The following is a 23710-nucleotide window of genomic DNA, read 5'->3' on the forward strand; positions in this document are numbered from 1 at the left end:
TCAGTTTTTCCAATCATCATTAAAATTCTCACCATGTTTTCTTGTGTTCTCTGAGAAATGAATGAAACGCTTGCTTTTCCAAAGTGGTGTAGTCATTTATGTTAATGCCCCTGTCCCACTGTAGGGCGAACATTTCCGAACGTTGGATAAGGTAGAAAACATCAGGGTTCATTCAAGGTTGCAAATGCTTGCCAAACGGTCGTCAGACGTTCGCCTGTACTTTTCTTGTCGCACGGAACACACGGACAATAACAACAAAAATCAGTAAAACTATTTGCGAACGTCTGGCGGATGTTTTGGGAACATTTGCAATATTGAACGAACACTGACACAGTCTAACGTGAATGCAACACTTGCTGCCTTCGAAAACACTTGCAATCGCTCGCCGCTCAGTGGGACAGGGGCTTTAGCAACACTGTACTTGCAAAATAAGTCCTGACTTCTATTCAAAACTTTAAGATGTGTGATTGAGGGAGATTAAATATGTTCTTAAAAATGACCTAAAATGTATACATTTTTAGGATTAGATTTTTTTTTTTTTTGCCCACTCTCACATTTCTTAAACGTGTTTAAGGCAAGGTCCATCCACCCACACTTTTAAAGAAAACTTGGACATCTGCAGACACCTGCAGCATGCGCTGCTGAGTTATTGACACTGAGGATTCATGTGGGAGTAAATATCACAGAGGTGTGAATTCACCCGGGGGGTTGGTGGTCTCATTTTCTGGCAGTTCTTATTTTTCCTTCTCAGTGAGACAATATGAGTACCGTATTTCCTTTGTCTCTTTTTCTGGCAGAAACACCGCTGGTCTGAGGCAGAAATGAAATTTTCATTTTATTTCATTTAAGTTTATTTCCACAACGTTAAATCAGAAACACAATATTGTTTTACATTGTGAAAAATGGACTCCCTCTGAAGCTTAAAGCTTTTAAACAGGGGTCCAACACCCCAACACCTATCAATGTATTACAGCTCTGCCATATTCAAGTTCATTTACATATGATTAACAAAGGTTTGCAGTGCAAGGCAAGCGCTTCACGGTTTATATGGAAAAGGAGATACAAATCGTAATTTCTGGTGTGAGCCTAAGACAACCGGAGCACACCATGTTCATGTACACTTTACATTGTGACAACCTTTGTAACCTCGGTGATCCATGTACATGAGAAGAGTTAACCCTATAAGAATTAGGCTGCAAAACCAACAGATATATAGCTCTCCAGTAGCTTGCGCTTCTGATTTCTTTTAAATAGCGGGAATGTGGGCGATTGTTTTATATCATTTTCTAGCTCATTCCATATTTGCGGACCCTTATAACATATACTGAAACGAGTACCTTTCAATTTCATGTATTTACCTTACCTTTTAGGTGCAACCTATTCCTGGTATTTTGTGGGTGAGTGGAGGAGTCCAGTGGATTAAAATCACACCAATGAGTATTTAGCCTATTGACCACATTGTACATTGTGCATGAATTGTGAAAGACATTACATTCAGGAAGCTTTAGGAGACCATTTAAGAGAGCATTTGTAGGAGAATTGTATTTAGACCAGGATATTGCTCTTATGCCTTTTTTTTTGTAATACAAGCAATTTAGTGGTATACGTAGGGTAAGTATTGTGCCAAATAATATTACAATAATTTATATGAGGCTCAAACAGAGATTGATACAAAGATAGTAATGCCTCTAGTGGGAGCAATTGTCTTAGTTTATAAAATAATCCCAGAAGTTTCGATTTTTTTTTTACCAACTCCTCTATGTGTATTTTGAAATTTATGGATTGGTCAATGTAGATTCCTAAAAAAATTGTAAATTCAACTTTAGGTGTACCATCTATAGTTATTTGTATGTCACGATCACTGTATTTATGTTTGTTAGTGCTGAAAACAATATAATTGGTTTTATTAATATTCAAGGGTGCCAGTATATTGTATTTTTCTAAATAATCTGCCAGTCTCAAGTGGACCACACTTTCTAGAACCTCAAAAAGGGTTGGTAAAATTGCTATGGGTCAATAGTTTTGAATTTAATTTATATCTCTAGATTTATAAGATGGTATTATTTTTGCCATCTTAATTTGCTTTGGAACAATGCCATACTGAAGGGATACATTTATTATATGAGCGAGTGGCTCAGCTATCACATTCACAATAGTTTTGATGATCTCACTGCTAATTTCATCAGCACCGGCTGTGTATGAACATTTCATCCTATTTATAATATCAGTTACTTGTGTTTTACAAGTAGGTTTGAGATAACATGAGTTGGGATAATTATTCTTAAGAAAATATTTGTATTTGGAGTCCCCTGTTACAACAATGTGTTTTGATAGGTTTGTTACAACAGAGGCAAAACATTTTTTTTAAATGTCTAGCAAATTATCTTCCTTAGTCACATTATTGAATTGAGTCTGCATTACTGCGTCAGGGAGAACTGTTGATTTTGCATTTCGGCCAAGTACCTCATTCAATGAAATGAAATGATGGTGCTCTGCCTTTCTCTGTGAGGTGGCACATGAACACGTTATAACCTCTCATAGTGTAAGTAAATCCCTATCAGAGACAGAAAGATAGCTAGATAGCTAGATAGAGAGATAGATAGATGGATGGATGGATGGATGGATGGATGGATGGATGGATGGATGGATGGATGGATGGATGGATAGATAGATAGATAGATAGATAGATAGATAGATAGATAGATAGATAGATAGATAGATAGATAGATAGATAGATAGATAGATAGATAGATAGATAGATAGATAATATCTTAACAGGTTCATGTTTGATTACAATGCTTTTTTTTTTTTACATACATGTAAAATTCTGACAGAAACTCTTGTTGGCAACTACCAGGCCTGATTACAGATTAAATAGAGTTCACAGCAGACTTTTCCCTCTTTCAAATAACCTTTGCACAAAATAAATGTATGTCAAAGAAGAGTCCAGATTTATTCATCTGTGCAATCCACACAAAGCATTCTGTGTCTGTGTGTGCGTTCACACAGGCCCAGCAACAGAAAAGTCTCGATCACCTCTGAGACACCGCTTATTCCTCGGCACCTCGAGCAGCGCCTGGTCCGCAGACCTGAGTCCCCGGGAAGGTGTGTAGGAGTGGAGGAGCTCGGAGAGGTACGCCCGGGCGAGGCCATTTAAAGACTTGTAAGCAAAAAGAAGCATCTCAACATGAACCCTAAAATACACTGAGCCAGTGAGCCAGTGAATGGAGGCTAGAATTGGGGTTATGTGCTCCCTCTTGCAAGCAGCAGCATTTTGGACCAACTGATGCTTGAGAGACCACATTTGCTTTTAAAGAACTCAAAGACCACAGTACAGTATAGTCTCAAGTTGTTTGTACTCACAGGATGAGCAACGGCCTGTCACCCACTGGACCCAGAACAGTAGCATTACAACAAAAATAAAAGGATCTAAATGTGAATTGAAACCAAATAAGAGTGGCATTGGTTCATTAACACAATTAGTCAATTCAATTCACTTTATCTTTGAGGTCTTTTTGACTTACCTCATATTTTAGATATATTTTTCCAGTTTAATTTTCTATCGATTGATGCTATTAACCTGTTGATTAGGAAAAAAATGATTCATCAACTCACCTGATGCTACAATGATCCCAGGTGCTGAGTCCCTACTCGCTATGTTTCCAGATGTGTAGGGATTTGCAGAGACATGAAGATGAAGGTGCAATGAACAATATGGCTGTGTAAATAAACAAAAACAAAAAGAGTCACAGCCCCAATTATTCAAACTATCAAGCTTAACCAAAGCAGCATAAAAAAATCCCAACAGATGATACAACTATTTGGATAATAATCCAGCAATCCCATGCCATTCAATGTATCACAGATGCCATTTCTTGATTGGCTAGGTTCACCATTAGTTTTGATTTGGTTAACCTTTAACGGCACAATTCTCATTAAGACCGAGCAAAATGCCAGTGATGCAGGCCATGCGGTGACAGGCTGTTTAGGGGTTTATTAAAATATTGACATTTCCTGACAAATTGCCGTATAATATGGATAGAAGGCAAGGCATGCTACAGAATGGCAGACCGAAGAATGAAGAATAACGAATGATTTGGAGCATGGAGCCATGTTTACAAAAGATCTGCAAAAACATCGTCATCAACGATGATATCTATTCATATCTATACTATTTTCCCTCATTTGTCAGAGTAAGCCTTAAAAAATAAATACAGTTTTATCTTGAAATGTAATGTATTTCCAATTTGCTTTTAGAAAAAAACTGATAAAACAAACATTTATTGATTTTATTTATTTATTTATTTATTTTGCCTAGTTCCCTCTGCAAGTCTTTAATGGGAGGTTATCTTATTGGACTACAGTATATTAAACTAAAAAACTCTTTAGCTGAGCTGGCTCAGAACACTGTTGGTTTATACCAGGGAGCTCAAATCCAGACCTCAAGAACACCTATCCGGCCCGTTTTCCATCCCTCCCTGCCTGCAGCACACTTGATTCAAATGATCTGCAGCAAGTTATCAAAAACCTTTGCACAAGCCTGATAACAGTCGTGATTTAAATCATGTGTGTTGCAGGCAGGGACAGATGGAAAACAGGCTGTATAGGGGCTCTTGAGGACTGGACTTGAGCACCCCTGCTATATTGTAGCTAAAGTTTTCTTACATGATTCTGCTCTTCTGTTCTTTAAAATAAAAGATTTCTGGATTGAATCTTGGTCTTTTGGGGCCGGGAGGGCCCCCATGGTCACTCTTGCCGAGGGCCCCCAAGGTGGCCAGAAACGCCCCTGAATTCCACACATGTGTGTGCAATTTTTACAAATTATTTACCAATCAAAAGAGTTGAAATGGCTTGCTGTCTTGGAGGATGCAATCTTAATGGTTGAACAAACGTCATTATTGGGGTCTCCCAAAAAGCGACTATTTTGGAGATACAAGGATTCGGCCCGACACCAGCGACTATATATTATATTATATTTTATTTTAATAGCACATTTCATAACAGCTACAGCTGTAACAAAGCACTTTACATTCCAACAACAATTTGATATAAGTTTAAGACTGTTTGACTCTCTTATGACTTACGTTAAGGTTTTACACACTTTGCTATTCTTGCATTATACACATAAACATGCATTTTGTGTTCATTTAAAACTCTCACTGTGCGTAAATGTATTTGTGAATAGTTGCTTGTCTATGCATGCTCTGCGGTTGACTGACAACCAGTCCACGGTGTACTCCACCTCTCAACCTTTATGAGGATTAAGCGGTATAGAAAATGGAGAGATTGATAAATGAATGCAGACACTCACTGGCATACAGTGTATGCTATTGCCTCGCAGGTCTTTGTTTGGTGCCTGTAATAACCTCCAGTCTCTGCCTCTGTTGTAGGTAATATGTGTCTTTACTTGTTTATCTGTCTTTTTGTTGGCCAAGAACATGCCTTTTATTCCTGCCACCTGTAAAAGCAGAAACCAAACAAAGAGCTCAGAAACAGATAAAAGTAACTTGAAATTTATCACAGTCACAGTCACACTGGTGTGAAAATGAAAGCAATTAGGCCGGTATGACAAGCTGAGGTGCCAAAGTAATACAATCACACCCGCTTGCCTCTTTTGTATTACCAAGACCAAATATAGCCACAAACACTGAGCGCGAAAGGATCGACTATGTTGGACATTTGCAAATGCCCAATGCGTTTCTAAAATGTTTCTGACTGCTTGCTTGGGGGGGGGGGTCGCTTCAGGATACTGTGAAGTGAGTCAGAGGCAGTTGCACCAGGCAATGAAAGTCCACTTTCATAACTGGCACGCACTTAAATCTGTTCCAGAGGAAGGATGTAGAATATCTTACATTCTGGGTGGTGACCCCAATCAAGACATTGGATTCGATTCCTTAGCCCGGGCCAAAGAAAGACATGAGCAGCATCTTCAGCTGCTTAATTATTTTCCTCTTCTTTTTGGATTAAATGGATAAGTGTTGTTGATCTTTCTGTAAATTATAACTGTGTGGTATTGGAGCCCCAAAATTAGCACTAGCTTCAGTTTAAGTAAATCTTTGAATTAGGTTACAATTGTAAAAGTAGCATTTGTACATAAAGCAAATGTGTAGTCTATGACTCATCATTTACATTCACACAGTGTGTTTTGAAGACACAGAAAAAACAAAGCATATTGTTGTAATTAGTATGTTTGATGTTATTTAAAAATAAATAATTTAGAGAAAAATAACACTTCTTCCTCGTATACAGCCATCTTCTAAATCATATTGTTCCAGCAGCTGATTCAGGGGTTGCATGCAGAAGCCCCCGTGCGGCACACCACGGACAATGGCCATGAACAGAATTGTACTACAGTAACATACTAAAAGCCCCCAATCAGCGAGAATAATTTATTTTATATAGGTAGAAGACATCATTCAAGAAATAATAAAATATTATCTGTTTACCTCATATAGATCAACCATGACGTTTCCTTCAGGTCCCATGCTACTGACAACATTCTCCAAAGCCAGAGTGTAATAGACACCTGATGTGTCAGACACATACAAATTATAGGTTTCATTCTGGTTCCACTCCTGTACTGCTGCCACAACACGGTTTTCATCCGTACTGATGACATGCAAGTCCTGCAAGAAAGGTAACACCATTAAAGGTACTGCATGTATACTGTATGTCTGTATAAAATGAGTGACTTAATCTAAATATTTTGCATGGAGTTCATTGTTGACTGGCAGTGTATATTGGCTAATATAGTGGGACGCAATAAAATTCATGAGAGCCCGAAGACCAGCAAAGACACAGGAACTGGTGTGGGTCTTTTCATCTCAAATGTTAATAACATGGACCAAAGGCACAAACCGCCAGTTTGGAAATGACAGTAGGAAGCATGAGGACATCCATCCATCTATCCATTATCTGCCACTTATCCGGGGTCGGGTCGCGGACACAGCAGCTTCAGCAGGGAAGACTTCCCTCTCCCCAGCCACATCTTCTAGCTCTTCTGGAGGGATCCCAAGGCATTCCCAGGCCAACCGGGAGACATAGTCTCTCCAGCGTGTCCTGGGTCATCCTCGGGGCCTCCTGCCGGTGGGACGTGCCCGGAACACCTCACCGGGGAGGCGTCCAGGAGGCATCCTAAACAGATGCCTGAGCCACCTCAGCTGGCTCCTCTCAACGTGGAGGAGCAGCAGCTGGATTCTGAGTCCCTTCCAGATGGCCGAACATCTTACCCTAACTCTAAGGGAGAGACCGGACACCCTGCCTAGGAAACCCATTTCGGCCACTTGTATCCGAGATCTTGTTCTTTTGTTCATGACCCACAGTTTATGACCATAGGTGAGTGTAGGAACGTAGATCGACTAGTAAATCGAGAGTTCTGCCTTTCAGCTCAGCTCCTTCTTAACCATGACAGACCGATACAGAATCTGGATCACAGCATATGCTGCACCGATCCGCCTGTCAATCTTCCGTTCCATCCTACCCTCACTCGTGATCAAGAACCCAAGATACTTGAACTCCTCCACTTGGGGCAGAATCTCATCCCCGACCTGGAGAGGGCACTCCACCCTTTTCCAACTGAGGACCATGGTCTTAGATTTGGAGGTGCTGATTTGAATCCCAGCCGCTTCACACTCGGCTGTGAATGGCTCCAGTGAGAGTTGGAGGTCACGGCTTGAAGAACCCAACAGCACCGCATCATCTGCAAAAAGCAAAGGTGCAATACTGAGGCCATCATCTGCAAAAAGCAAAGGTGCAATACTGACAACCCCTCAACACCTCGGCTGCGCCTAGAAATTCTGTCCATAAAAGTTATGAACAGAATCGGTGACAAAGGGCAGCATTGGCGGAGTCCAGTCCTCACCGGAAACAACTCCGACTTACTGCCGGCAATGCAGTCCAAACTCTGACATTGGTGGCACAGGGAACGAAGAGCCCTTAACAGGGGGCTCGGTACCCCATACACCCAAAGCACCCCCCACAAAACTCCCAGAGGGACACAGTCGAAAGCCTTCTCCAAGTCCACAAAACACATGTAGACTGGTTGGGCGAACTCTTGCACTCTCGAGGACCCTGTTGAGGGTGTAGAGCTGGTCCACTGTTCCACGGCCGGGGCGTAAACCACATTACTCCTCCTGATTCCGACGGACCCTGCTCTCTAGCACCCCTGAATAGACCTTACCAGGGAGGCTGAGGAGTGTGATTCCGCTGTAATTGGAATACACCCTCCGGTCCATCTTTCTTAAAAAGGGGGACCACCACCCCGGACTGCCAATCCAGAGGCACTGTCCCCGATGTCCACGCGATGCTGTAGGAGCATGTCAACCATGACAGCCCCACAACATCCAGAGCCTTTAGGAACTCTGGGAGGACCTCGTCCACCACCGGTGCTTTTCCACCAAGCAAATTTTTAACTACCTCGGTTACTTCAACCCCAGAGATAGGAGAGCCCACCTCGGAGTCTCCAGGCTCTGCTTCCTCAGTGTAAGGTGTGTCGGTGGAATTCAGGAGGTCTGTGACGTATTCTCCCCACTGCCCCACGACGTCCCGAGTCTAGGTCAGCAGCACCCCCATCTCCACTACACACAGTGTTAATGGTGCACTGTTTTCTTCTCCTGAGACGCCAGATGGTGGACCATAATTTCCTCAAAGCCGTCCGGAAGTCATTTTCCATGGCCTCCCACACCCGAGCTTTTACCTCAGCAACTGCCGAAGCTGCATTCCGCTTGGCCAGCTGAAAACTGTCAGCTGCCTCTGAAGTTCTGCAGGCCAAAAAGGCCCGATATCACTCCTTCTTCAGCTGGACAACATCCCTTACCGCTGGGTTCGGGGATTGCCGCCACGACAGGCACCGATCACCTTGCGGCCACAGCTCCGATTGGCCGCCTCAATAATGGAGGCACGAAACATAGTCCGGAAGGCGGAGTTCTGCTGGAGGTGGGAGTTGAAACTACTTCTGACAGGGGATTCTGCCAGACGTTCCCAGCAAACCCTCACAGTATGTTTGGGTCTGCCTGATCGGACTGGCATCTTTCCCCACCATACCAGCCAACATACCACCAGATGGTGATCAGTTCCGCCCCTCCCTTTACCCGAGTGTCCAAAACATGTGGCCGCAAATCCGATGATACGACTACAAAGTCGATCATCGAACTGCGGCTTTGGGTGTGCTGGTGCCAAGTGCATATATGGACACCCTTATGCTTGAACATGGTGTTCGTTATGGACCATTCGTGGCGAGCACAGAAGTCCAATAACAGAACACCACTCGGGTTCAGATAGGGGGGGCCATTCCTCCCAATCAAGCCCCTCCAGGTCTCACTGTCGTTTCCCATGTGAGCATTGAAGTCCCCCAGCAGAACGATGGAGTTCCCAGGGGGACGCTCCCCAGCACGCCTGGAAGAGCACCAAGGACTCAAAAGAGGGTGGTACTCTGCACTGCTGTTTGATGCAGAGGTACAAACAACAGTCAGCACCCGTCCCCCCCACCATAAGGTGGAGGGAAGCTACCCTCTCGTCCACCGCGGTAAACCCCAATGTACAGTCGCAAAGCCGGGGGGCAATAAGTATGCCCACACCTGCTCGGCGTCTCTCCCTGGGCAACTCCAGAGTGGACGAGTATCCAACCGCTCTCCAGAGGACTGGTACCAGAGCCCAAGATGTGTGTTGAGGTGAGCCCGACTATATCTAGTCAGAACTTCTCAGCCTCACACACCAGCTCGGCCTCCTTCCCTGCCAGAGAGGTGACATTCCATGTCCCAAGAGCTAGTTTCTGGTACTGGGGATCGGACCACCAAGGTCCCTGCTTTTTACCGCTGCCCAGCTCACAGGGCACCCGACCCCTTTGGCCCCTCCCACAAGTGGTGAGCCCATGGGAAGGGGTACCCATGTTGCCTTTTAGGGCTGAGCCCGGCCGGGCCCCATGGGTGCAGGCCCGGCCACCAGGTGCTCGTCAACAAGCCCCACCTTCAGGGCACCTCGAGCATGAACAAGGGGAATGCACCGCAACAACAAACCCTGCTCAATTTTGGATTTTGGAGTTGAACTTGTTGGATTTTTCTACTGCTTGTTTTTGGTTATGAAAGTGGATTTGGGAGCAGAGGTTGTTGCGATGGGTCACTAATACTCAAAACAAACTTTTATAATGATGTTCTATAGCTTTTGTGTTTAATCCGACACAATCTCTCTCAAAAATACCTTGTGTATATTATTTCTTATTTTTTCCTGTTTTACAAAGGTTTTTAAGTCTGACCAAGCCATGATAGCAATGGTTTTACATCCAAGTGAGTATGCAGTCTTTAGAATTACGAGAAAAAAATGCTCATATATCTCTTTTTTGTTTTTTCAAAAAGTCTGGTATCGGTACAGTATCGGCATCTGCCGATACCGCACAGCTGGGTATTGGAATTGGTATCGGGGCCAAAAAATGGCATCGGAACAACACTACTTTTAATGTTTTAATATCTATTCTTATATAGTTTGTTATTAGTCATTTTCAGAGCCGGGCATTGCCTATTTGCCACCAAGTTCCCGTCTCCATATTCAAATGACCCACGTGGTCCCAGTCGGTCCAAGTCAGCCAAACGGCATTGAGAACAGACTTACCCTGTGTAAGGAATATGCCTTCATGTGGACCACTTCTCCAGGGCTGGAGATAGGATTCAGCCAGGACTGCCACCAAGTCTGCTCCAGATTGACTTCAAAGCAATGGAATCCCTGCTATTTGACTTAAAGGGGAAATCAACCCAAACATTTTTTTCAAGAATATCCAAAATCCACCCTTATTTAGCCATCTCTGGGGGCAGCCATTTTGTCACTTCTGTCGACTGAAAATAACATCACAACTACTCAGAGCTCAAGTAACGACCAATCACGGCTCAGCTTCAGAAAACAGGTCAGCCGTGATTGGTCGTTACTTGAGCCCTGAGTAGTTGTGATGTCATTTTCAGTCGACAGAAGTGACGAAATGGCCGCCCAAAAAGATGGCTAAAAATGAGTGGCTTAACTCTTATTCCACAAACACAATATTTATCAGAATGCCTTGCTTCAAATAGTGGGCTTGCATAGAACATATTCTTGAAAAAGTGTTTTGGATTGACTTCCTGTTTAACAAAGACATGCTAGGAATAAAAAATAAAGGAACTCCTGATAAAGATAGACACTTCATCGCCAGGAAAACCTCTACAGATAATGTGTTCGAGTTCGGTTTGGACCAAACTTTGTGGCGCATCCCCAGCGGGAAGTCAGAAGGTTCTTCTTGCAACAGCAGGGAGTCCTATGCCTTTTGGTCAATCAAAAAAACCTTGAAATGAAACATATTCAAATATATGATTGTGTATTGTTTATTGTGCTTATCCTGCTAACTAATCTGCTTCTCTAAAGTAGTAATCATTTTCCTGGTCAGGTTTATGAGATAACAGTGAAGATATAGGTTTAAACTCATATCTTTGACTACTAAACCTCGGATCCATTCAGAATGAGATGTTTCCAGCTGAAGCATGAAACTTGATGACCAGTTACAAATTGTGAAATGCACAAAGGTTTTAAACAGGACAATTTAATAGACTCAAATCTAACTTTAATGTTATGAATTGAGGCTCACCTGAAAGATGAGCTGGGGGGCGGACACTTCACAGCCTCCCCTTTTTCTTAACAAGATAAAAAGGTCTGGCCTTTGTCTCCCCTCTTGCTTTCAGAAAAAAAAGACACTCTCAAAGAAACTCCTTGAGCTCTTTCTCAAACTCTTCTGATACCAACTCTCTTGCTCCCGTACTCTCTCACACTTAATGTTTTAATCTTTTGACTGCATTTCTGATTGCGATCCCACACGCCCGGAAATCACCCGTGTTCGACCTGCAAAAGCTCTGTGTTCTCCGAACCTCTATCACCATGAACATGTGGCAGATGAGCCGCACTCTGGCTCTGGGCAACAAACGCTGAAGCAACACGCCGGATTTCCCCCTTTCGGAGCCCGACACCGTGCAGCGGCCGGTCGGGCCACATGAGAACCCAACCAAGCATTTGGTCCCGCTCCCAGCAGCCTCTTTTGCTTTTTCCCTTTTTTTTTCTTCCACTTGCAAACGAGTGGAGGTCCTTCCCCCTTCGCTCCTCATGTGAGACTCCGCAAACCTAAGTGTCCACTCTGTAGCCCGCCAGGGCTTTTCAGTGGGTGCATACAAAATTGGTAGTGAACGCTAGCAAACTTTTCATAGAGCCCGCCGACTTGACCCTTGTCATCCTTACACCCTCTCATGCTCATCTATCTTCTGATTCTTATTTTTCCCTTGCCTCCCAATTATTTTTGATATTTGTTTTCCCTTTTTTCATTTATTTAGGCTTGCCATATCATAGTATTTTCTAGTATGTTTCACTAGTTGTAGTTAATAAACTTTGTCCATGTACAGAAGTCAAGTGTGACTTGTGTGTTTGGGTCGAGGTATTAACCTCTATTTGTTTCAAAGAGCTCACAACTTATTTTATTGTAGCGCCTTCACATTTTAAGACTGATTTAATGAGGTTTTCATCAAATTCCCTTCTAAATAGCTTACATTTTTGACATGGTGCCCCTAGAGGCGAGCGGGAGAAACGCAGGCATTCCTCTCGGTCGCTATTAACTATTTCCACTCTTACGAGTGAGCCCCATGTTCGTTAGACCTGTACCACGTAACACACAGATGCAGCACTCCTGACACGCGGCTGAGTAAGGAAAAAAAAAGTGTGTACCTTACGGTCCCACAGACGCAATGCCCTATTTTATTTTTTTTTGTTTCACCGATCACCACGCTGTGCGTGTGTATGTATCAGTTGTTTGTGTTTCATATTTTCTCTTTATTTGGCGGCGTGTCAGCTGGTGCGGAGCCTGTGTGTGATGTGAAGATTATGTTCTCAATGCAGATTGGCTGGGACCATGTGGGTCATTTAAATATGCAGGCGGGAACTCGGTGGCGGTTAGGCGATGTCCAGCTCTGGTCATTTTAACTAATGTCCTTTTTCAACCTTGTTGTTATGACTCATTAGTACGTTGTGGTTGCTGCAAATGAAAATGGCTGCCACTTTTATTATTCTGCCTCTAGATTCACCTTACTTGCATTCATGGCACCTTCAGTACCTTATACATTAAACAATTTGCTACCTTTTAAATAAAATTGAAGCTATGATTAAGAAATGATTATAGCCTTATCAAAATGGAATGAATTTGTAATGATTCTCAGTACTGATAACAGTGATCCCACTAAAACTGACCTTTGTGGTGATGACTGTGCCACTAATTGTCAGATATGGGCATTCTGTCAGAGGGACATTTTGTGGACGGACAGACAGAGGACAAGAAGTATTTTGAAAAGGACGGACTAAGCAAGGTCGGAAGTGGGGTTTTGTCCGTCCCTCTATTCATCCCTAACCGGATCAAGTACAGACTTACGTGTTGTGTTGGGTTCTTTTAAAAAGCAAGACTACTGTTCTCTTCTGCGATACCACGGAGCCACCCTTATTAACCTACTGCACAACACTTCATGTGCGATCCCTGCAGTGAAACTGCACAGGCATAGCCTGCCCTGAAGTGGTTCAACACATGTAATACCATGGATTATGCCACAGGACCCTATTTCACTGACTGACAGAAATACAGCCAGCCTGTCTTGTGTGTGTAATCCGGGAGAAAGTATTTGGCGAAAAAGGTGGATAGCGATTTTGTTTTATTAACTGTTAACATTTAGTACATACCTGTTCTGCAAAGTATGTCCTTGTGTGGGACATCTCTAGACCGTAAAAATCTCTGAAAACCTATTGCGTTATAACGCAAAAGTTTGGCAATAAAACACAATAGTATTGCGCTATAAAGCTATTTTAAATATTCTCGTGATGTCCCCTAGCGGGCTCTGGTCAGGTGACCAACGTGGTGGGGTTGGCTTTTTTTTTGTTTGTTGTTTTTGGAGCGGCAAAAACGGGTAAAGTGCCCATTTCTGCTAATTGTCATAATTCCTGTTTCTCTGACTGCATGTCTCACATTTTGCTTCTTTTTCCTTGGTGAGCATTGGTGTGCAGAGGCTCCTGTGTCAAACCTGCTGACAGGACAATCGGCTGGGTTCATAGGTACAGCAGAAGCAGAAGGAAGAAGCTTGGATTATTGTACTGCTTACCGCCATCGTCTTGATAGTCTTACTTATTCTTTGCTGTTTGTCTTAAATCTGGTCGTACTTACCGTTTGTTTGTTCGTTGACCAATGTAATCTATGACTTTGTTTCTCTATCATTTTTATCTTGTGTGATTAGATTCTATGTATTTGTTTCTGTTTTGACATCCTCCTTCCACAGTGGCTCTCTCCACCCACCTCTTTGTGCGATTGAGATATTGTTTAGTATTAGATAGGTATTTCATGTCAACCTTTTGTCATTGTTGTTCTTCGTTTATTACCCTGCCTTGTTTCTCATGTGTTCTGTGCTTCCTTAGTTTAATTGTGTTACTTTGCTCTATTTTTGTTGAGTCTTCTTTGGGGTCCAAGATTTGGCTTTTACGCCTGCATGACAATAATGTAAAAATAATCTGTAATGGCTTCTTATGATAATGTAACGTGTCGTAATTATATGTATGCTTCCTGTTTATTTTCCTCTCAGTTTGTAAGAATCGGGCTGCAAAAGAAGTACATGTTAGCAGAGCAATTCTGGCAGCTTTAGCAATACTTGTAAGAAACACAAGATTAACTGTGTTCTCATTGGCTGTTCAGTTAGTGGTGCCTGTTTTGACAGAAATCGAGGAGAATGTGGATAATCCCATACTATTTAAGTAAAAATGTATATGAAAGGGACCTTGAAAAGGTTCTACAAATAACCCAAACAATACTTGGGACTGTTACTCATGGTGAACTGATCCAACCCCCACACAAAAGGAAAGAGGACTGTAATCATTAAGAATATATCAATTTTATCATCATAATAATCCAAGGCAGAAATTATGCAGTTGAGGCAATGTTGTTTCCAACTGTGCCGATACCACCTTGTAGTGAGCTTTCATTGCCTACAGTTTGATACAGTAGAAAGAAAAACAAAACCAATTGCTGCAGATATGACAAACCAAGCTATAGGCACATTAAACACCACAAAATAGAAGAACTCAATACACTGAATTACTTGTGGTTTCCATGTGTTATAATGTTTAAACAAAGCACTCTACTGCTGCTCCACTACAGTGTGTGAACTTTATTTTTACCAGACCTTGGATTAAGAGGACTGCCAATTTAACTTGTTTAATACTCCATAAAACTGACAATCGGGTACCTGGCACTTTCCTTGGAATACCATCATCATTTTAATTGAGATATTGTATCTTGCTTTTCTAATAATCTGGCAGTGTTGGTTACCTTGGGCAAAGTGTACTTTGGCAGTTTCATTGGGGTAAAGACATCTCTCTTCGCAGACACATAGTAGATTGGCTTCCCTGTAGTCGACACCTACAGGTGAAAATCGCATGAACAAGTCAAATAAGAAAAAGATTTATGATAAAATAGTTTTGAACAACGACCTTAGAATGTCTTAAAGTCTTCACATTTCATACCGTCACAATGTTTTGACTGTGATGCTGAACTTGACAATCACCTACCTGGACAAACACATATTCGTCTTGAACCACCAGAGAATTGGGGTCAATGTAGCCAGGGAATGGTTTGCCCTTGTTGGCATCTGTGCAATTCTGCAGCTTGCAGGTGACATACAGTGCCTCTGCTCCCAAACACACAGGCACACATAAAGGCATCAGTCTTGGTGTTAACCAAATGAAGATAGACAACCTTCCCATAAAGCCAGACAGCCTTTTCGGCCTTTCTATATTACTTGTGTCAATAAAGTGGTCTCACTAATCTTGATGCTAGTTGGAGGTGAAGATAGATGACCAAAGAGGCCAATTGCTGTCTTTGCCTTCGATTGCAGTCTGGGGAAAGAGTCGGTCCCCATATGCGAGCATCTGCCAAATATGTGCTGGCTCTCTCCACATGCACATGATCAATGGTAATAGTTTATGGCCTCTGATTCTAACATCAGACACGATAAATGTTGCTTTGTGGACTTTTATGATTGGCCTTTCTTTGTTGTGCTGATGTCAAAGAGAGGCATTGTTCCTTGTTTCATACTGCTTCCAGCAATATTTTTTATTTGGCACTGCCTACCTGGAAAGCACCAATATTGTAAAAACTCCAGAATTTTTAGGCAACTTGGGCTTTTTTGTGTTTTGTCAAAACTTTACTTTGTTTTCTTGTCTTGTCATCTTAAAATGATTTGGAAATTGATGCTTAAGCATTCAAATAACTTGAATATTTCACTGACAAAAGAAGAAAAATCTCTGCCTCAAGGCTTTTTCAAATTTTACATCATCCACGTTATGTGGCATGCTTAGCTCAGGGATCATTTTGCCACATAGACTTTTATTACGGACTCACACTACTCTGTTTCGAAATACGCTGGCGCGTTGGGAGGGAGCCAAGAAACCATCTGAAAAAATTGTTATTAAATTTGTGATCGTTTAATGAAGACAATAAAAGGATAATTTGTCTACTGCAAAGCATAAATGGTGTACCACAACAGTACATCTACGGTGATTCCACATCTGAACATAAGGCATACAACTCAACTTTATGTTACGTTGTGTCTGTGGCGCTTGATGACACAACACAACGTAAACATGTTAGAATAAGCCTGCTATAGCCTAGAATCTCTGGTTAGAACGTATGGTGTTTCTAATGGTTATAGGCTGATGTAAGCATGACTAGATACCATGTTAAGTGTGTGGAAACTAATTTGTATTCAATTGCAAAATAGCCCACACCCAATAATTCCTTTTCACCCATGCATCCATCTCGTCTGTGACTCTTTTCTCCCAGTGTAAGGTTATCACTAAACAATATACTGTAGAATAGGCCATTATTCAACATAATAGCTTACTTGGCAGTAATGCTAAATGCCAGAGCTGGGCGTTTTACTAAAAATTGAGCATCCGTTATTCATAATCCGTCTGCAGAGTGGGTACCCTTCCGTCGTCCGTCATTCTCCTTTTTTTCCGGGGGTGGGGGGGGGAAGGTTTGGTGGGACCACCCGTCTATAGGCCGGTCCGCTTTTAATTTTAAACAGCCGTCCGTCGGAGAGTCTGACTAAACTTTCACTAATGGGTTTAAGTGAGTACAGGGCTGAGAAGACATTGTGGAGTTGGGGTAAATAATGATAAGATGAAGGAGATGAACTCTCCACACAAAACTAAAACATTTACATACAGTGGTACCTCTACTTACGAACGTTTCTTCATACGAAATTTTCAAGTTACGAAACGCCTCAACAGGAAAATATTGCCTCTAGTTACAAAAGAAATTTCAGGATACGAAAGGTAAACGTATGGGGTGATACTCGCAGTATGGGCTGCTACTCGCAGCTCCGGAGTTCACTGAACGCAACATACTCATAGCTGCTCTGCCATTGGCTACCCTAGCATCTTCCTGGCATCCCATTGGCTAAGAGGGCCCTCTTCCGTATGTCTCTATGTGTGTGGATAGATAGGTAAATAGATAGATGCAGCGTCCACGTCATTCGCCCCTCGGGCCATGAGGTATTCCGACAGTTTTACGTGAATTAGAAACGAGGAAAAGAAAAAAAGGAGAAAATTGTTTTTTTGTCCATACAAACAAAGCAAGAGTTTGCCCAAAGAATATGACCGTAATGTGTTGACAGCCGCCACGTTATCAAATCAGTTGTTTACAAAACGCCAGGAAAAAAAACTTCTGAGAGAGAACATGAACCAAAGAGGGCAAAAAGCGATGAGGACAGCAATTAAAAGGTAAACGACCATCATTTTTATCCCTTACTCTATTCTTTGTTTTTTTACATTATGCACAACTCTAATTTATTGTGCAATAATGTAATTGTAACATGTATTTGTTACATGTTTTCATGCATTTTTATGCTTTATAAAACATTTATGTCTGAATATTGGGGGGCTTGGAACAGATTAGGGCATTTACATGGAAAACGCGTCTCTACTTACAAAATGTTCTACTAAAAAAATTTCTTCCAGAACCAATTAATTTTGTAAGTAGAGGTACCACTGTAGTAAGCAACAAGCAACTGCCCTTCGACCCTTTGTTCTCTATCATCCCTTTTAAGGGTGGTCATGGGTCAGTGGTGGGACCAGAGCCAGGGTCGAGCCGGAGACTACAGACGGTGGACACCCTCGGCCTGGTGGAAGGGCCGACTGCGATGGCACATCAATGTTCTCACGAGCAGGCTTGAGGCGGTCCATCATGATTCACTCTGGTTTACCTCTAATGTCCACCACAGAATTCTTAGTTGCTGCCTCCACCACCTGAAGGGATCCCTCGTAGGGTGGCTGCAGTGGGGTCCAATGACTGTCGTGGCAGACAAAAACGTATTTGGCTGATGGAAGGTCTGCTGGCACAGAGGACTCGGGGAGGCCATGGCGAAATGTCGGAATGGGGACAAAGCAATCCCACACAGCAAGATGAGAAGCAGCAGGCCAGTGGGCTACAGCATCCGAAAGGAACTCCCCACGGACATGCAGTGGCTGGCCATAAATCAGTTCAGCAGATTAAGTCTGGATGCCCTCCTTGGGAGCAGATTTGAGACACAGCATGGCCCAGCATGACCCATGGGGGACGGTCAAACCAGTTGCTGTCCATGAGGCTAGACGGCAGAATGGCTGTCAAGGCCAAACTGGGACTTGGCTGGGTTGATGATGAGGCCGTGCTCACTGTGCCACTGGAACAATAGGTGGAAGTCCTACAGGTGTTCCACCCCATCTGCGCTGGCCACCACGATGTCATTCAAGTAGACAAAGAGGAACAGAATTTCATGCAGCACAGAGTCCATAAGGCACCAAAAATTATGTGCTGTCCATTTGAGGCCGAAAGGCATCTGCAAGAATTTTAAAAGGCTAAAGGGTGTGATGACAGCTGTCTTGGGCACATCTTGAGGGTTTACCGGTAACTGATGGTAACCATGCACCAGGTCGACCTCTGAAAAAATGGTGGCCGTTGTATTGTATTGTATTGTACAATCCCAAGGCATTCCATGGTGGTGAACTCGTCCTTAGCAATAGCAAGCTAGGTTGAGCCCATGACTGGAGGGCTTGCAGTGGTAATGTGGCGGTCCATGCGTGCTTTGCCACAGCTACTGAGAGCATAGGTGATGAGGTCGGGGTACGCCGCAAGCAGGCATTAATATGGATCTCTGGATGCAAGCGTATTTGACAGGCAGAGCAAACCAGCTACTCCAAGCATGCAGGGATATGTAGTAAAAGCGACGGCTTTACGACCCCTCCTCAAGAAGGAGGAGGGGTCCAACATTGGTGTGAGGGTTGGAAGGGGTAAATGAAAAGTGCACTAACACAAAACCTGGTAAGTGAAACAACAAAATAGAGTGATCATCCGAACCCCGACTGCCCTAGTGCACACACGAATGAATAGAATGACTGAGTAATGAATGGTTGAAGTTATAGCGAAAACGAATGGCTAGTGGCTACAGAAATGGATAAATGAAGTTATGGCGAAGAAGGTGCACTAAACAAAAGACAGCTGTACTAAACACAAAATACAAGGACTGACTGCATCAGCCACAGCCAGCCCCGTCCACCAGCAACCAAGTCCCTCTTAACTGCTTGCTGGTGCCATACCTGAAGCAGATTAACTAAATTGGTTACTCTCTCCTGCTCTAATTGGATGGCTGAACTGATGACGAAGGTCACCAATCAGGGAAGAGCAGGGGAGAGCACACACACACACACACTTAAACGGCCAACTCAACATGGGCCGGAACAGACGGCGTCAGTAAGGCGACAGTTTATAACATCCACAAGCAGATTAAATGCATAGAGAAAATCTGTGCCACATACTAAAAGGTCATACCAAACTCCCAGCTGAAACGACGTCCACCGAAAAACTCACCCACATACCTGGTGCCTTAGGTACGTAGAAACATGCCATTACGTAGTAGCATCCATCTGGTGTCCATGGTGTTTACCGGCCGTGCCGGCAGGATGCTGCGCTAAGCGCCGGAATCCACCAGCAGACAATTTAGAGTTGGTAAACAACAGTTTGCGGCCATGACCAGGACCCATAGCCGCTCATGAGCGCCGGCCCTGGTGTTTCCCTGGCCCTTGAAGAAGCAGGGTAGGGCTGTTCGATTTTGCCTAATAAGAAAATTCCGAAACGATTTTACGATTATGATTACGATTTCTTTGTAAAATAAAAAATAACGAAAATTAATTATTTTGGATGTCTTTTATTTAAACTTAATTTTTCTTTCTTAGAACTCAAAATGCCAGTCAATTTAACTTAATACACACAGAACAACCCATTGGAATTAACAACATTTTACTTACACAATAGATTTCAGCTCTCTTCTTAATTAAATCAATAATGAAAGAAGAAAGTGCATATACCATCTGAAACGAAATCATCAACATGAGAGAAGGTAGACTGTAAACCAAACAGTCAGCAAGTCATTTTGCCAACCAGCTAGTGACTAGCCTTTCACCTTTCTCCCTGGTCTTACTTAAACATAAATCAATGATTAGTGCAAAACTGTCACTCAATAATACAATGCACTGTCAAGCTTAAGTACGGACGCATAGTCCGGCTGGACAAGAGGTCCGTTGTAGAGAAGAAAAAAAAGGGACAACTTCCAGACGTTGAGTTACTTGTTCACGGCTTGTACTGTACATGTGGGGCACACACTACACTAAAGATCTATTTTTGCCCAATTTATTAACTAAACGCTCACTTGCCTGAGCAAATAGCAGAGTCGCCGGTAGCCATGGATGTTGGCATTCTTTCGGACTGCGTGCTCGTGAGAGGAAGCGGAAATGCTGAGGCAACTACGGCGGCTTAGATACACCAAAAATAACAAAATCGAACGTGCCGCTTTGAACGTTTATTAACACCGTTTTATCCAGAAAATTCGGTTTAAAATCGCTTAATCGAGCAGCCCTACAGCAGGGTTTGCAACACTGCTTGGCCGTGGCCCCAAACCTGGCGTGGTAGTAACAAATCCCGTCCTGATGTTGGTGGTGGGCCGTCACCACGGCCTAAGTGTTTGTACCATCCTCTGGGCTTAGTGCCAGGGCCAACTGTTGTCAGTTGGCAAGAAAAGTCCTGTCTGCCTCCACGGCAAGCGCACTATAGTTCTTGGAGGAGGAGAGGGGACCAGTGACTAGGGCGGTGAGCACTGGAAGCTATCGCAAGAAAACGTGGAAGTAGGGATCAACCGAACCCAACACAGCCAGCATCCTTTCCACCAATTCTAACTGTTTGCTGTCACCAAGGCCGTTAAGGCACAGCAGGCAGTCTCTTCTCGATTTCAGACAGTTTGAAGAGTTGCAAGTTGAATGTCTTGAGCACATCATGCTTGCCGATCACTTGTGGAGCCTCCAGCTGTTGTTGATGCATCCAACGCTGCCACCACATGAAAGTATTTTGTAACTCAGCGTTATTCAACTTAGCTGGAACTGTAACTCAATGTGCTGAAGCCATGCTATTGGGTTGTGCAAACAAAAGCTGGGCAACTTGACTGTTGCGGCGTGATTCTTGAACTGAAAATAGAACTAAAAATAAAAACCTTTCCAGATGGAGAAATGGAAGACAAAACACACCTGCATATTCCGCTTCTGGTTCAATAGTTCTCAAATAATTACATTGGTATTTTCATTTGACATGACTTTCTTTCAGTATAGGATAAGGCACAACCATTTCCTTTTTTTGGTTTATTTTTGAAAGGACACAATATACCAGTTCATTCATTTTAATTAATTTATTATAATTCAGAAAGAGTTATGTTTCTTTTTTCCCACACGAGGGCGACTGCATTGTTTCTCTTGGTTTTCCAAACATTAGAATCCACGCATTATTTTTCTGTAGTAATTTTACAACCCCTGACTCATCCATTCATGCTGTCCCTTTGCATTACCATTCAACAAACCTCTCCACCCAACTTCCAATTTGTCTCTGCGTTTGCTAATCTCACAATATCGTTCAAAGACAAAAGAGAATGGAGCGCTGAACATAAAATTCAATTACTCACGTCCTTCAGAGATGGTGGTTTCCAGGTGAATCAAACCTGGCTCCTTGTCCAAACCCATTTTTGACCTGAAAGGCGGACAATTTTGTTTTGAAATGGTAGTGCATGCCCTCTTTACCCCCTCAGTGCAACTTAAAAAAAATATAACATGTTTCAGAATTAGACAAAGCCATAAATGAAATAAAATGATAAAATAAATTGAGGTGGCCATCAATAACATAAAACAAATAAGAATATTTACTATGTGATATAAATGTAAAGGCCCTTCCAAGGGCTCTCCCATCCTTAAAGATGGAGGGGAACATTTCCTGACATCAACACATGAGTGAAAGCTGCTGGTTTTCTCTCGACTGTAAGCATGCTCGCAGGTGCAATAGCATATACCGGTAATTATTATAGCACATTATCCTTAGGGCATTTAATATGTGTTAAAGAGACTAGAGGATCACAGGAGAAGCAAAGACTGCAAGCACATGGAGCAGGAAAAAACTGGGAGGGGGAGATTAATGCAGGCAGAAAAAAGGGACACAAAAGAGAATATTTTTTACAGGTTTCAAAAAAATGATAACAGAGAATGTGAACAACCTAAGTTTATGTTCAGTTTAAGTGGCAGTAATGCAATGAATCAAATCATCACAGTAGTGATTTCTCAGCATGTACAGTAATATTTGTGTGATAGCCTACTTAGTGAAGCTGACACTTAAATGAATTGTCTAGGGAGCTAAGAACAGTTGTCAAGGAGAACAAATATAAGCGAGTATGTATAATTTCTTTAAAGAGAACGTAAACCCTTTAAAGTACGTAAAAAAAATCAAGTATATGATTTATGCAGGCCCTTGAAACATAGTATTCTGATAAATATTTGCAGCAAAATCCACCCATTTTTTGCCATCTCAGGGGGCGGCCATTTTGTCACTTTCTGTCAACTGATAATGACATCACAACTACTCAGAGATCAGGTAACGACCAATCACAGCTCACCTTTTTTCTGAAGCTGAGCCATGATTGGTCGTTATCTGAGCCTTGCACAACTGTGATGTCATTTTCAGTCGACAGAATTGACAAAATGGCCACTCCCAGAGATGGCTAAAAACGGGTGAATTAACTCTTATTCCACAAACATAATATCTATCAAGATGCCGCGTTTCAACTATTGGGCCTGCATAGAACTTATTCTGGAAAAAATATATATTCAGTATATATGAAAGTGTGTATGAATTGTGAATGAATCTAAGCTCAGCTGTGTTATTCAGGTCACAAAATTAGAGTAAGTAATGCAGAAGGACTGTGTTTTTGAAAGAAACAGGGATGCAATTCAGATGAAGTAATACAAAGAATGGGTTGATATTTAAAAATTAATCCTTAAAAAGGGCATTAGCTACTTTGTTGTGATATGCTGTAGTATTCTAAGATAACTGGAGTAGCAAAAGTTCACTTGTCAGTCCATTCATCGTTGTTATCCAGTGTCAATGCTCTGCTCTTTGAGAGGCATGTGTTTCTATCACCGTGCGTTCGGGAGATTGTGTCTGATAAATTGATGCTATATGGATTTTAAAAGCCAGAGATGGGCATTTTATTAAATTTTGCGGTCCGTTTATCGCTTTCCGCCTATAGCCGTCCGCATCCGTTTATCTACCATTTTGTCCGGC

The 23710-nt window shown here is 42.5% G+C and overlaps 1 protein-coding gene across 5 annotated transcripts in view; it reads right to left on the minus strand.

The window, feature by feature from the left end:
• sorcs1 (sortilin-related VPS10 domain containing receptor 1) overlaps window positions 1–23710 on the minus strand; it is a 196163-nt gene that overhangs the window by 45267 nt on the left and 127186 nt on the right. For all 5 annotated transcript variants that reach the window (XR_015087120.1, XM_086033399.1, XM_086033398.1 and 2 more), the window contains 6 exons: window positions 22065–22129; window positions 15592–15710; window positions 15353–15442; window positions 6447–6626; window positions 5312–5458; window positions 3616–3718 (listed from right to left, as the gene is read on the minus strand). Coding sequence is in view for 4 of the 5 variants with exons in the window: in XM_086033399.1 (XP_085889525.1) it covers window positions 3616–3718; window positions 5312–5458; window positions 6447–6626; window positions 15353–15442; window positions 15592–15710; window positions 22065–22129 (704 nt within the window). In the remaining variant the exon portion in view is untranslated. The remainder of the gene's footprint in view (window positions 1–3615; window positions 3719–5311; window positions 5459–6446; window positions 6627–15352; window positions 15443–15591; window positions 15711–22064; window positions 22130–23710) is intronic.

Source organism: Filicampus tigris, chromosome 6 (assembly GCF_054856515.1).
Source record: "Filicampus tigris isolate MCC_2025a chromosome 6, RoL_Ftig_1.0, whole genome shotgun sequence".
Taxonomy (NCBI): Eukaryota; Metazoa; Chordata; class Actinopteri; order Syngnathiformes; family Syngnathidae; genus Filicampus; species Filicampus tigris.